The sequence below is a fragment of the Rutidosis leptorrhynchoides genome, chromosome 6 (genome assembly GCF_046630445.1).
Source record: "Rutidosis leptorrhynchoides isolate AG116_Rl617_1_P2 chromosome 6, CSIRO_AGI_Rlap_v1, whole genome shotgun sequence".
Classification (NCBI taxonomy): domain Eukaryota; kingdom Viridiplantae; phylum Streptophyta; class Magnoliopsida; order Asterales; family Asteraceae; genus Rutidosis; species Rutidosis leptorrhynchoides.
This window is the reverse complement of record NC_092338.1, coordinates 347,693,700-347,706,619: the sequence shown is the minus strand read 5'-3', so window position 1 is coordinate 347,706,619 and position 12,920 is coordinate 347,693,700. Positions and strand designations below refer to the sequence as shown.

The window sequence follows — 12,920 nt, the reverse complement described above, 5'->3', positions numbered from 1 at the left end:
TCATCGAGAATTAGCAATCAGTATTATGAAATCTCCCAGCATGTCTATGCCAACAGTTATATGTGTATATATAACGTCTATCTTCTGGGCTTAATTTGAATGTAAAGTTTCTGAAAAACACTCCGAACTACAAATTGGTTCTCCGAAAATGGAAAAATGCTGATGAAGCAGCAAAAACTATAAACGACTTTAACAGTAAAAGTTTGATGATAATGAAGAAGTGTGCTGGCAAAGCGCAGAAAAAGAGAAGTCTTAGAATTGGAAACCGGATTGAGCAAAGTATGAAGGAGGCTGTGGATAAATCACAAAGACTGAACCTGACTTCAAAGGATCCAAATGATTCAGTACCTGCTGAAGTCATTAACGAATACCTTTTTCCTGACTCTAAACCCATGCGGATAATATTCTTCATCTTCCTCTGATATTAAAAATTCTAAAATATCATCGTATCTTTCATTATAAATATCCTCCATATTTCTGAAGATACTTTCTTAATTATTCTTATCTGAAATCATTTACCTCTTCGCGCTATCTGTATTACATCATAAAAGAAACTATTTTAGTTTCTAAATTATGAAACATTCGAGTTTAAAATAGGAATATTTTTTTGAAGTAGTGTTGGGAGCTGAAGCATGAGTTAGTATAATATAATGACACTTGATCAACGTGATTATATTACAGTAAGTCATGCTGAGTTTCTAAATGGAACGTGATGATTCACAGACCATACCGTCATCATGTGCAATGTTACACGACTCTTGTATTCTACTTAATCTCTAAAATATCAAGAAAATATTTCTTGATGATTCGACTTTTTTCGAGGTATTCTGGTAATTTTACAAGCCAAGATCGTGCCATTACAATTTCCTTCCTAGAACATTAACAATGTTTATTCCGAAATTTATATCTGCGAATTCTGTACCATTACAAGCAGTGCTTAATCGTAAGAAGAAAAAACGAAAGGACAAAGCTCCGAAACAGAAATTGGGGTATAAATCGCAGCAAATAAAAGAAAGCATTAACTGGAGATGACAATGATTATGGGAAACAAAAGCAGGGACATCGAAATATAAGAGAAGATATAAAACCCAACAACCACCCAGAAATTATAAACCGTATACATCAATACATATAGCAATATAAAGACACGGGAGAACTAAAAACACTATAAAACCAAGTGTATAGTAGAAGTAAATAGATTCTTCCGGCGGTAGATGAAAAAGAAGAATGACCGATATTAAGGTTAGGAATATATCAAGAAGCAGAACTGGATGGAGCATATTGATGAATGCTTTAAAGTATGAGTTAGAAATAATGGAAGGTGTGAGTTAAAAGCAAACAAAGGAGGTGGATTTATAGTAAAATATCCGACAAAGAAATCAAAACAAATGATCGCATTTAAAGCAGATCCTAATTCCCTTGATTATCGAAGAATCAAATCCTAATACGAAGATTTTCTCCAAATCTCTTGAACTTGGAAATCAATCCTATCTACGTCAAAAGATATGACGAATCTATACCTACTCATTTTCACTCTTTTGGTAATAGCTTCACTCGTACTCTTTAAAAAATCAAATGGATTTATCCATATTATCCATATTACTCAATGATGCTAAAAACCTAATCTTCAGCTTATATGCGTCATGAAAACATACTTATTGTCAGCCATGACCATCCCAATCAAATTTCGGGACGAAATTTCTTTAACTGGTAGGTACTGTGACAACCCAAAAATTTCCGACCAAATTTAAACTTTAATCTTTATATATTCCCGACACGATAAGCAAAGTTTGTAAGTTGAAATCTCACGAATTTTAAACTGTGTTCATACACTCATTTAACCTCGACCAAATTCCAATGATTCACGAACCATTATATGAACGAACATGATTATATATGTATATGTATATGTATATATATTATAACTTGAAAACATTAACAAAGTATTAGATGTATAATACTTTATATAAACGTATTTGTTTCAAAATATATTCTAATAGTTATTAATGGAATTAAGAGATGATATTAAATGATTGAATTATTAGATACATTGAATTATAATTACGAGTCTCTGTTAAGAGGTCCACTATGATTTGAGAAATTTATTCTTTTTAACGGTATTCGGATTAATTGGTAAAGTGATTTATTAGAAGGAACAAAAGTGTCAATTAACGGGAACTAGACAAGGGTTAGTGGAGATTTCCGTTTGATTTTTCAATTTATGCATTACAATAATTGTCTCGTGACTTTTGATAAGATAAACTATTAAACTTGTATATTAATTAACGTGAAAGTAAAATTGCGGAATATAGATAACTTAGAAGATGGATATCGACAAGTTAAGTAAATTAACGTTTTACATTAAAATAATTTTTATATGTTTATCTAACCTTTAGACGTTATATCACGTTGCACCAACAAACGTTAAAAACTTGAAATCTATTAAAAGTATATTTAATCTTACTTTTCTAAAACATTTTTACGATATAACAGCTTCTTCTATTTTAATAAAATGATTATTTTATATATTTAGTTTTAGAAAAACAAAGTTATCATATTTGATTTAAATGTATAAAAACGTTTCAATTTAAAAAGAACTTTATTAATTAGGACGTTTTATAAGATAATTTGTATATGACTTTTGAAGAATTTAAATAAAGTTTATATTATAAATTACAAGTAGATAAAGCGTTTCAAAAATGTAAATGTGATTGATATAATATTTTTCTACTATCTAAACGATTCCAAAACAAACTTTAAAAATATAATTAGTTTTGAAAAACTAAAAATTGTATTATTACATATTTCAATATGAACAAATATATATTTTAAATAAGGATGTATATATATATATATATATATATATATATATATATATATATATATATATATATATATATATAAGTGACAAAATATAATATTTTAACAGATGATTTAATATGATACATTTTGATAAACTACGAGACTCTGATTTATAAAAGCAAATGACCATAACGCTCAATTTTATAGGTTACATTTATCATAAGGTAAATTTTTGATGAGTAAAGTCAAATTATTAATAAGTGTACATGTCGCGTAACGTAAAAGGCTAGTTTTCTAAACGTACGAAAGTGCACTCGAAAAACCGAAAGTGGTATATGAGTCGAGTGACAACGTCCAAGTCATTTGAGTAAAAATTACATTTTTACCATGTGCGTAAATATAATATAATATATAAGTAATTATATAAATTAAATATAATGTATATATAATAATAATAATAAAAAGTGTCGGCAGCCTTTCAATTGTGCATGTGAGCTGGAAATGGGAGCCATGTGATCACATGGCCTCCCCTCACATTAGCCATGCGATCGGATGGTATCTAGGATCAGAAAACTTGTTTAAAGCTTGCGAGTTCGGGTCAGTTTTACACACACATATCCCTCTATATCTCTCTATCTAAGATATATACTCTGTATGTTATTTAATTTATTTAAAATTATTATTATTATTATTATTATTATCAAGATTAATATTAATATTATTATTATTATTAGTTTTATTATTAGTATTATACATAAAATACTACGACAAGAGGTACGCGTGAATTATTTCAAAACACGTTTTGTGAGCAGAATAGGGCTAAGAAAATTATGGGTTATAGCTATGGAGGTGATGGGTAATGTTCGAGGGTATGCTCGTGAGATCAATCTAGTGTTTATCATCTCCGTTGCGTTTACGTACCTTTCCTGCAATATTGAATCTCAATATTGATACGTGAGTACTCATAATTTAACTTTTACATACTAATAGTGTATCCCTGACTAGTGCTCGAGTATATAGGATTATGCATGTTTGTACTTTTGATATTGCCTTTAGTTAGGTTATGTTGAATCCTGAATTAGTTATATATGCGGTTGAGATAAGGTATAAGATATGCACGTCGTTGGAAAGCTAGCGAAAAATTAAGAACTTTTCCTTTAGATATTGAAAGGTTTCGATGAACGGATTTGAAGATATAGTCAATCAAATTTTTGTATTATTATTAAAAATGATTATTATTATCGTCGTTATTATCGCCGTTCTAGTTTTATCTTATTATTATTATTATTATTATTATTATTATTATTATTATCTTTATCAATAAAAGGATTTATCATTAAAAATTGTTATTTTTATTATTATTACTATCGTTATTATCGTTAAAGTTATAATTAGTATTATTATTATTATTATCTAATTATTATTATTATTATTGTTATTATTATTATTATTATTATTATTATTATTATTATTATTATTATTATTATTATCATTATTATTATTATAATTATTAATTAATATATATATCATTATTTAAAAATGGTTATTGTTATTGTTATTATTATTATTATTATATTATCATTAAAATAATTATTAGTATTATCGTTAATAATGTCATAGTAATTATCATTATTAGTATTATTGTAATTAAAACTAATATTAGTAACACCTAATTATTTTGATTACTATTATTATCATTATTATGAACACGATATAAAAGAAGATTAAAAGCTATTAAACGAAACGATTAGGAAATAATGAGTAAGAGTATCATGATGAAATTAAAATATTATAAGATATTGATTTAGATAAAATTACCGTTCTTATTTTTTATTATTACTATTATTATTAAAAGTATCGTTAGTATTAAAACTATCATTTTAACGAATATTATCATTTTAATAGAAATGTCATTGTTATTATAAAATATCATTATTATTATCATTTTTAATAGAGTTATTATTTTAAAGTTAATATTAAAAAGTATTGTAATTATTAAAGTTATCATAATTAGAATTATCGTCTTATCATAATATCACTTTTAGTAAATATAAATTTTGATATTTTTATTAATAGAATAATAATAATTATTATTACAAAGTAATATAACTTTCACTTACTATTATTATTATCGATATTATTTTATCAAATAAATATATAATACAAAGATGTTTTACTACATATAACATAATTACATTAATACTACATATCATATTATTTTTATGATGTTAAATGAAATTTATAAATTTATTACTTAAGATATATAAATGTATATTTTATATAAAATTTTATTTAATAATAAATGAATTATATTATTTACTCTAATTGATCTTGTAAAAATATTTAAAAATATAAAATGACGATATATATTATAATCATGTATAAATTTTGGAAATCATTTTGAGTCAAGTTGACTTTTGTTGACTTTTGCATATTAGTCTCGAGCATTAGGATTGTGGTACACTATGACCTGACCTAATTGTTAGACAAATATTGACCAACATATATATATATAAAATTAATTTAGGTTCGTGAATCCGAGGCCAACCTTGCACTTGCTCATTGACGTTATATGTATTTTTACTAGGAAATACAGTATGGTGAGTTTCATTTGCCTTTTTACCCTTTATATTTTTGGGTTGAGAATACATGTGCAATTTTTAAAAATGTTTTACGAAATAGACACAAGTAATTGAAACTACATTATATGGGTGAATGATCGAAGCCGAATATGCCCCTTTTGCTTAGTAACCTAAGAATTAGTAAACCGATCTACTAATTAACGCGAATCCTAAAGATAGATCTATTGGGCCTAACGAACCCTATCCAAAGTACCGGATGCTTTAGTACTTCGAATTCGTTTTTATCATGTTCGAAGGATTTTTCGGAATGATAGGGGATATTCTTATACGCATCTTGTTAATGTCGGTTACCAGGTGTTCACCATATGAATGATTTTTGTCTCTATGCATGGGACGTATACTTATGAGAACTGGAAATGAAATTCTTGTGGTCTATTAAAATGATGAAAATAAATGATTATGATAAACTAATGAACTCACCAACCTTTTAGTTGACACTTTAAAGCATGTTTATTCTCAGGATTGAAAGAAATCTTCCGCCGTGCATTTGCTCATTTTCAAGATATTACTTGGAGTCTTTCATAGCATATTTCGAGAACGTTGCATTCGAGTCATTGAGTTCATCAAAGATTATTATTAAGTCAATTTATAGTTGGACAGTGGATATTATGAAATGGTATGCATGCCTGTCAATTTTCGATGTAAAGAAAGTTTGTCTTTTAAAAACAAATGCAATGTTTGTAAAATGTATCATATAGAGGCCAATTACCTCGCGATATAATCAACTATTGTGAATCGTTTATAATGTATATGAACGGGTCCTTTCACAAAGGTTATCATCAAATCCTTATGGTAGCAGAAGATGAGGACAAGACTGCTTTTCATACACTGCAGGGTATTTATTGCTACACGAAGATGCCCTTCGGATTAAAAAACACAGGCGCTACCTATCATCGTGTAATTGACATAGCTTTCAAACACCAAATTGGTAGAAATCTTAAAGCATATGTCGATGACTTGGTAATTAAAAGTAACACCGAGGAACAGATGCTCACTGACATCCTAGAAACATTTGCATCTCTATGCAGGATAACATGAAACTTAACCCACTCAAGTGTAGTTTCGGGGAAGAGGAAGGTAAGTTTCTAGGTCATGTGGTGACAGCGTGAGGAATCAAGGCGAATCCCAAAAAGATTGAAGCCATTGATACTTTACCATCTCTAAAAATAAAGAAAGATGTACAGAGTCTAAACGAGAAGCTCGCGGCGATCACGCAGTTTTTGTCAAAATCTGCGGAGCGGCAGTTGCCATTCTTCAATACTTTGAAGAATTGTTTAAAGAAAAAAGATTTGGTATGGACTTAGGAAGCAGAATCAGCTTTTCAGGAGATGAAGAAGGTACTTGCAGAATTACCAACACTCATTGCGCCAATATCAGGTGAAACACTTACGCTGTACCTTGCGGCATCAAAAGAAGCTGTCAGTTCGGTTCTCATCGCTGATCGCGGAAAGGTATTCCATTCTTTTATATATATATATATGAGTTATTTATTTCGCGTGCAATTAATGCTGATGGTTTCTCATGCACAAATGCCAGTTTACTTCGTAAGCAAGACGCTGATAGCAAGTGAAGTAAACTATTCACCAATCGAGAAGCTAGTATACGCGCTAGTTCACACAGCGCGACGTTTGTGTCGATACTTTCAAGCACACCCAGTTGTGGTTCTAACTGATCAGCCGATCAAACAGGTTGATAACTGCCTAATTTGCGGCAATGTCCGGGAATACCGCATTGACTAACGCAATCATCTTTCTTTCAGGTGCTATACAAGCCCGAGATTTCTGGCCAAATGGCTAAATGGGCAGTTGAGTTAGGGGAACACAAAATAACTTTTTCTTCACGAAACGCGGTTAAGGGACAGATACTTACGGATTACCTAGCAGAATTACCTGCGGATGTTGAAGTATCAGCTGAACATCAAGACATGCCTGCACCAATTCTGACACCATGGGAGTTATATACTGATGGTGCTTGTAACGCAGTTGGCGTGGGTGCAGGAGTAATTTTAACCGGTCCAAGTGACGAAGAACATACATATGCGCTGCGGTTTAACTTCGTTGTTACAAATAACAAAGCAGAATACGAGGCCTTGTTAGCAGGTATGCGGATTGCGCATAAGTTAAATGTTAAAATTTTACACGCTTACGTGGATTCAAAACTAGTGTGTAGTCAAGTTAATGGCGACTTTGAAGCGCGTGACATAGCCATGCAGCAATATCTATCGCTTGTTCGTAACCTCGCTGATCAGTTTGAGGCTTTTCAAATCTCTCATGTCATGCGAGGGCAAAATAAGAAAGCAGATGCGCTTAGCAAGTTGGCTGCATTGGTCTTCGATCATCTGGGGAAAAGAGTTCTCATAGAGGAACTACACGTGAAATCCATTGTTATGATGCCTTTAGTGGCACCTGTCGAGGAATCTAGTTCAACATGGATGACACCCATTATTGCTTTTCTGCGAGACGGCACATTGCTCGAGGACTCTGTTGACGCAAAGAAAATTCGTACCAAGGCACCAATGTATGCTCTTGAGGGTGACGTCCTATATCGAAGAAATTATTTAGTACCGCATTTAAGGTGTATTGGTCCAAATGAAGCAAAGGAGGTTATACGCGAGGTGCATGAGGGTGCATGTGCTCTTCATTTGGGGCACAGGTCTATTGTGTCAAAGATTATGCGGCTAGGTTATTATTGGCCAACCATGTACGCATATATTGCAAGCATAGTTAAGCGCTGTGAATCATGCTAAATACATGCACCAATCAGCAGGGCACTTGTGCATCCAATGATTCCAGTCTCCTCACCATTGCCATTCTGCAAATGGGCAATTGACATAGTCGGACCATTTCCAAAAGGCCGAGGTAATATAACCATTTATTTCATATCATAATTGCGCTACGTACATCAGTATCTTACGCATACTCTGCATACGCAGGGAATATCAAATTCTTGATTGTTGCAATTGACTATTTTACAAAGTGGGTGGAAGCAAGACCGCTGGCAACAATTCCAGGAAAAAGAGTCCGGAATTTTGTATGGGAAGACATTGTCTGTCGATTCGGTATACCAAACGAAATCTTTAGTGATAATGGCACGCAGTTTGCGGGAGATCCATTTCGCAGTTGGTACGCGAGCTTAGTATTAAGAAAACTTTCACATCCATTACGCACCCGCAGGCAAATGGTCAATGTGAAGTCACCAACCGAGATATAGTTACCGGAATCAAAGCCAGGCTAGGCCATAGCCGCATTGGTTGGGTAGATTAACTACCAAAGGTGTTGTGGGTGCATCGAACAACACCTAAAGTAAGCACTGGCGAGACTCCGTTTAGTTTGGTATATGGTTCAGAAGCTGTTGTATCCGCATAAATTGGGGTACCAAAGTTCCGCATACAGAATTTTGATGAAAACCCCAATTCGCAAGCTTTGCGGGAAAATCTTAATTTGTTAGAAGAGCGCAGACTCTCTGCGGCGGTCAACGAGGCTAACAATAAGTAGAAAATTGCAAAGTACTATAATCAGCGTGTGCGTTCGCACTCTTACAAGTGTGGGGATCTAGTATGGCGTCAGAATGATGCAAGTCATCCGGTAGATATTGGGAATTTGGGACCCCGTTGGGAAGGTCCATACAGGGTAGTGGGAACAAGCAACACCGAGGCATACCATCTTGTGAAATTAGATGGGAAACTTGTGAAACGCACTTGGCACGCGACGTTGTTGAAAAAATGTTACATGTAGCTGGTTGGACCTGATCACTCCAACATACTTTAGCACATCATTTTTCTTTTATTCTTTTTTTTTTGTAACTTCCGTCCATTTGAATGTGTTGCGGTTGTAATCACAATTAATGCCAATAATAATATTTACTCGCGTATACTTTCTCTATATATGTTTCATTTTTTCGTATGCGGTTTCCTGCCTACGTAAGATGTGTCCTATAGCCCCCGTGCGGCAGAAGCCTATTTGGTTACAAGGCTAGACATACACGGCAGGTGAAGGGAATTGGTTTTCCCCTAGCTAAGCGCCACGAAGACTAAAAGGCTGCAAAGTCGACTTAAAATACGAGCATTGGTTTGCTTGTGTGTAATGTAACATCTCGCATTTTTCCGTTCAATTATTTTAACGCCCGTCTTTTTTATTTTAATAATATCTTTCGTATTTAAATTCGTATCCTCCGATAGCTAACGTTCTTAATATTTCCGTTGTTGGATTATAACATCTTTCATTTACTCTCGCGTGTTTAAAATAATTCGTTGGTAAATTCACGCACCTGCTTGAAAATTTGAGGGACTAATCGTGACTAGTGGCAAAAGTGGTGACTAGGTCAACTAATCAACCACTTCACCACCACTCATTCATTCTATCTTTCTCTTCTCTCTTCCTCCTACTTCCATATTTTCTCTCAACTCACCAAATCATTCATTCATCATCTATTTCGGATCTAAGAAGCTCACAACAAATCCGACTACATATTTGTGATCCTTTCTTCATCCTCTACGTTTTGATACTAACTTCATCAAGTTTGGGTAACTTTCTAAAATCACTAGATTCTTTGTTCTTGATGTTTTTAACTTATAAAAGTGTTAATTAGTGTCTATGGCTCAAGTCTAACATGAATATATGATTTGTATGCTCGATCTTGATGTTTTGGTATAACTAGCATGAACTTGAAAAGTGTGAGTTTAATCTTGAGTTTGGGTGATTAAATGTTGTTTAAATGTTAAAGTTCATGTATTAAATGTGTTACTAGCATCATTAGCTTCAATTTGATGTGTAGGTTGATTAAGAAAACTTCATAAACATGATTATTGATTTTGTGATTTTGGGTTAGGGCTTGATGAACTTTAAAATGAACTTTTGATGCCTTGAATGACATGAGATGTTGTTAGTAAGTGCTTAGTTGTATTGTATGTTTAATTACCTTCGAAACGGCATATCATACATGTAAATTGGTTGCCCGAATCATGAAATGCATTTTTAGAACTTGAAACTTTGAGTATGAACATTTAACGATCATTTGACGAGATTTTTGTTGTGGTAAATGATGAACTTGTTTGATGAAATGTGTTTAGTTGTGTTCCTTGTCGAAATACCTTTCCAACGATATAAGATACTTGTTTTGAATGTTTACGGTTCATGAGTTATGCTTGTTTGAAGTTTGGTTCGTGCACTTGATAAAACTCAGAAATAGCATTTCCCAGGTACAGGAGCGACGCTCCTGAACTAAGAGCTCCGCTCCTGTTAGGCCTTTTTATGGAGTTTTTCATCAGACATCAGGAGCTCCGCTCCTGAAAACAAGAGCGTCGCTTCTGGTCCTCAAGAGCGGGCCTCCTGGTTTTGGTGCGCCGCTCCTGTGCTGAAAAAGTAGACTAACTTATTTTGTGTTTTCACAAATTCATCCCCGCTTACTCGCAACTCCGATTAACATGAAACTTGGATAATATGTTTATTTATGATTACTAATTGAAAAAAAATTGTCGGATACCCGACCCGACCCCGTCGACATTGACTTTGACTTTGACCAAGTTTGACTTTTAGTCAAACTTAACCAAATACTTATGTAATCGTTCTAATCTTCTTTTATACTTGATTCTTGCATGAAACTTAACAACTTGATTCACATGCTATATAATCGAGTCGTAATGAGCCATAGGACTAATTGAACAACTTTGACCAACCGTGTTTACCATTATTGAAACAACCTACTTGTTTAGGTCAAGACTAGCATTCATTCTTGCACACGTTTACTTGTGAAGTACTTTTATACTCTTGCATTCAAGGTGAGATCATAGTCCCACTTTTACTCTTTTGAACATACATTGGGGATGAGAAAATATAAACGTTTCATTTTACTAAGTGGACACAAGTAGAAGAAAACAAACATTCTACATACGAGTTAGAACAAAATCCTCAATTCGATTATCATTAGTTACACTTGCCAGGTATAAGCGAGAACTTATGCTGTATGGCCATATGGGTTTGACAAACCCTCATTCAGACGGTTCGCTACCATCTACGAATGAAATATATTTTCAAGAAACAGTGTATGTGCTAACACTATTGTGATGGGGTTCTATGGAAGGAAAGTTAAGCCTTGATAATTGGGTGCTCGTGAATATTAACTTTTAGAATGTATTACTATTATTTCAATGTTGCAAATCTTGTGGTTCAACTTATTTTACTTACTCAATTACTTACTCAAACTTATGATTTCACCAACGTTTTTGTTGACCGATTTCTATGTTTTTCTCATGTCCTTGAAAGATATGTGATACATGCTTCCGCTCATTATTTTGATACTTGCATTGGATGTCGAGTATATGTGCATACTTGGAGCGTCTTTTGACTTTATTTAAAACTGTGTCACATAGGTTTCAATTGTACTTATAACTTTGTAACATAACTTTTGGTTGAACAATTCTTGTAAACTTTGAAACAATCTTTACATTTGAAATGAATGCGACATATCTTTGGTCAAACGTTATTTTAAAGACTTATGACCACGTAACGGGACCTAAGTAGGCGGCGCCGTCAATGACGATTTTGTCGGGTCACTACAGAAGGTATCAGAGCATTGGTTGTAGGGATTTAGAGTTCATTGGTGTCAACCCCAAGTCATAGGGTACATTAGTGAATCTAGACTACAATCGGCATATATACTTGAAGTAGGAATTACTTGACTAATTGTGCATTTATACTCGAACTCATCTATTCACATCTAACTCAATTTCATCTTAATCGCACGTTATTTAATTGGATTGACGCGCCACCTTGACTTTATGAAGTAATGTCAAATGCACACGTGAATCAGGATAATATAATTGTCGGGATTATATTATGGTGATTCATGTGGACATTCCGACATTATGACATAAAGAATTTAAGGCGAGTCAAGGAAAATTTTCTCTTCATTCTTATTCCATATTACGGTTAGTATTATCGAGAATACTAATCAACGATATTCTGTATCATGAAGGAATAATGGCTTACCAAGGTCAACACAATACTCCTCCCGAAACTCTAGAACAAGCTCTTCAACGAATGATAACCACCGCCGTGGGTGCGGCCGTGGCCGATCACTTCTCCAACAACAACAACAATCATGGAGCCGGTAATTCAAGCGAAGGGTGCTCCTACAAAAACTTCATGAAGTGCAAACCTCCCACTTTCGATGGAACCGGGGGACCAGTTGCTCTCACCCGATGGTTCGAACAAACGGAAGCCGTTTTTAGAATAAGCGGCTGTCGGGACCAAGATAAGGTCAAGTTTTCCATCCTCACTTTCGCCGGTATTGCTCTCTCATGGTGGAGCATGTATGTACAATCGGTGGGTATCGATGAAGCCCTTACACTCTCTTGGACCGAATTAAGAGAAAGAATGATCACCAAATACTTCCCACGCGAAGAGACTCGAAGGCTCGAACAGGGGCCAAGAAATTTAAAAATAGCCTGAAATGACCTCGAAGCTTATAATCAATGGT

The 12,920-nt window shown here is 33.4% G+C and overlaps 1 protein-coding gene across 1 annotated transcript in view; it reads left to right on the top strand.

Annotated features, from left to right (window-relative positions):
- Positions 1–8,707, top strand: part of LOC139854772 (uncharacterized) — a 41,928-nt gene extending 33,221 nt beyond the window's left edge. Inside the window, exons 2-4 of the mRNA XM_071844055.1 lie at positions 6,749–6,895; positions 7,204–8,046; positions 8,618–8,707. Coding sequence (XP_071700156.1) covers positions 6,749–6,895; positions 7,204–8,046; positions 8,618–8,707 — 1,080 coding nt within the window. The remainder of the gene's footprint in view (positions 1–6,748; positions 6,896–7,203; positions 8,047–8,617) is intronic.
- Positions 8,708–12,920: the final 4,213 nt, after the last annotated feature.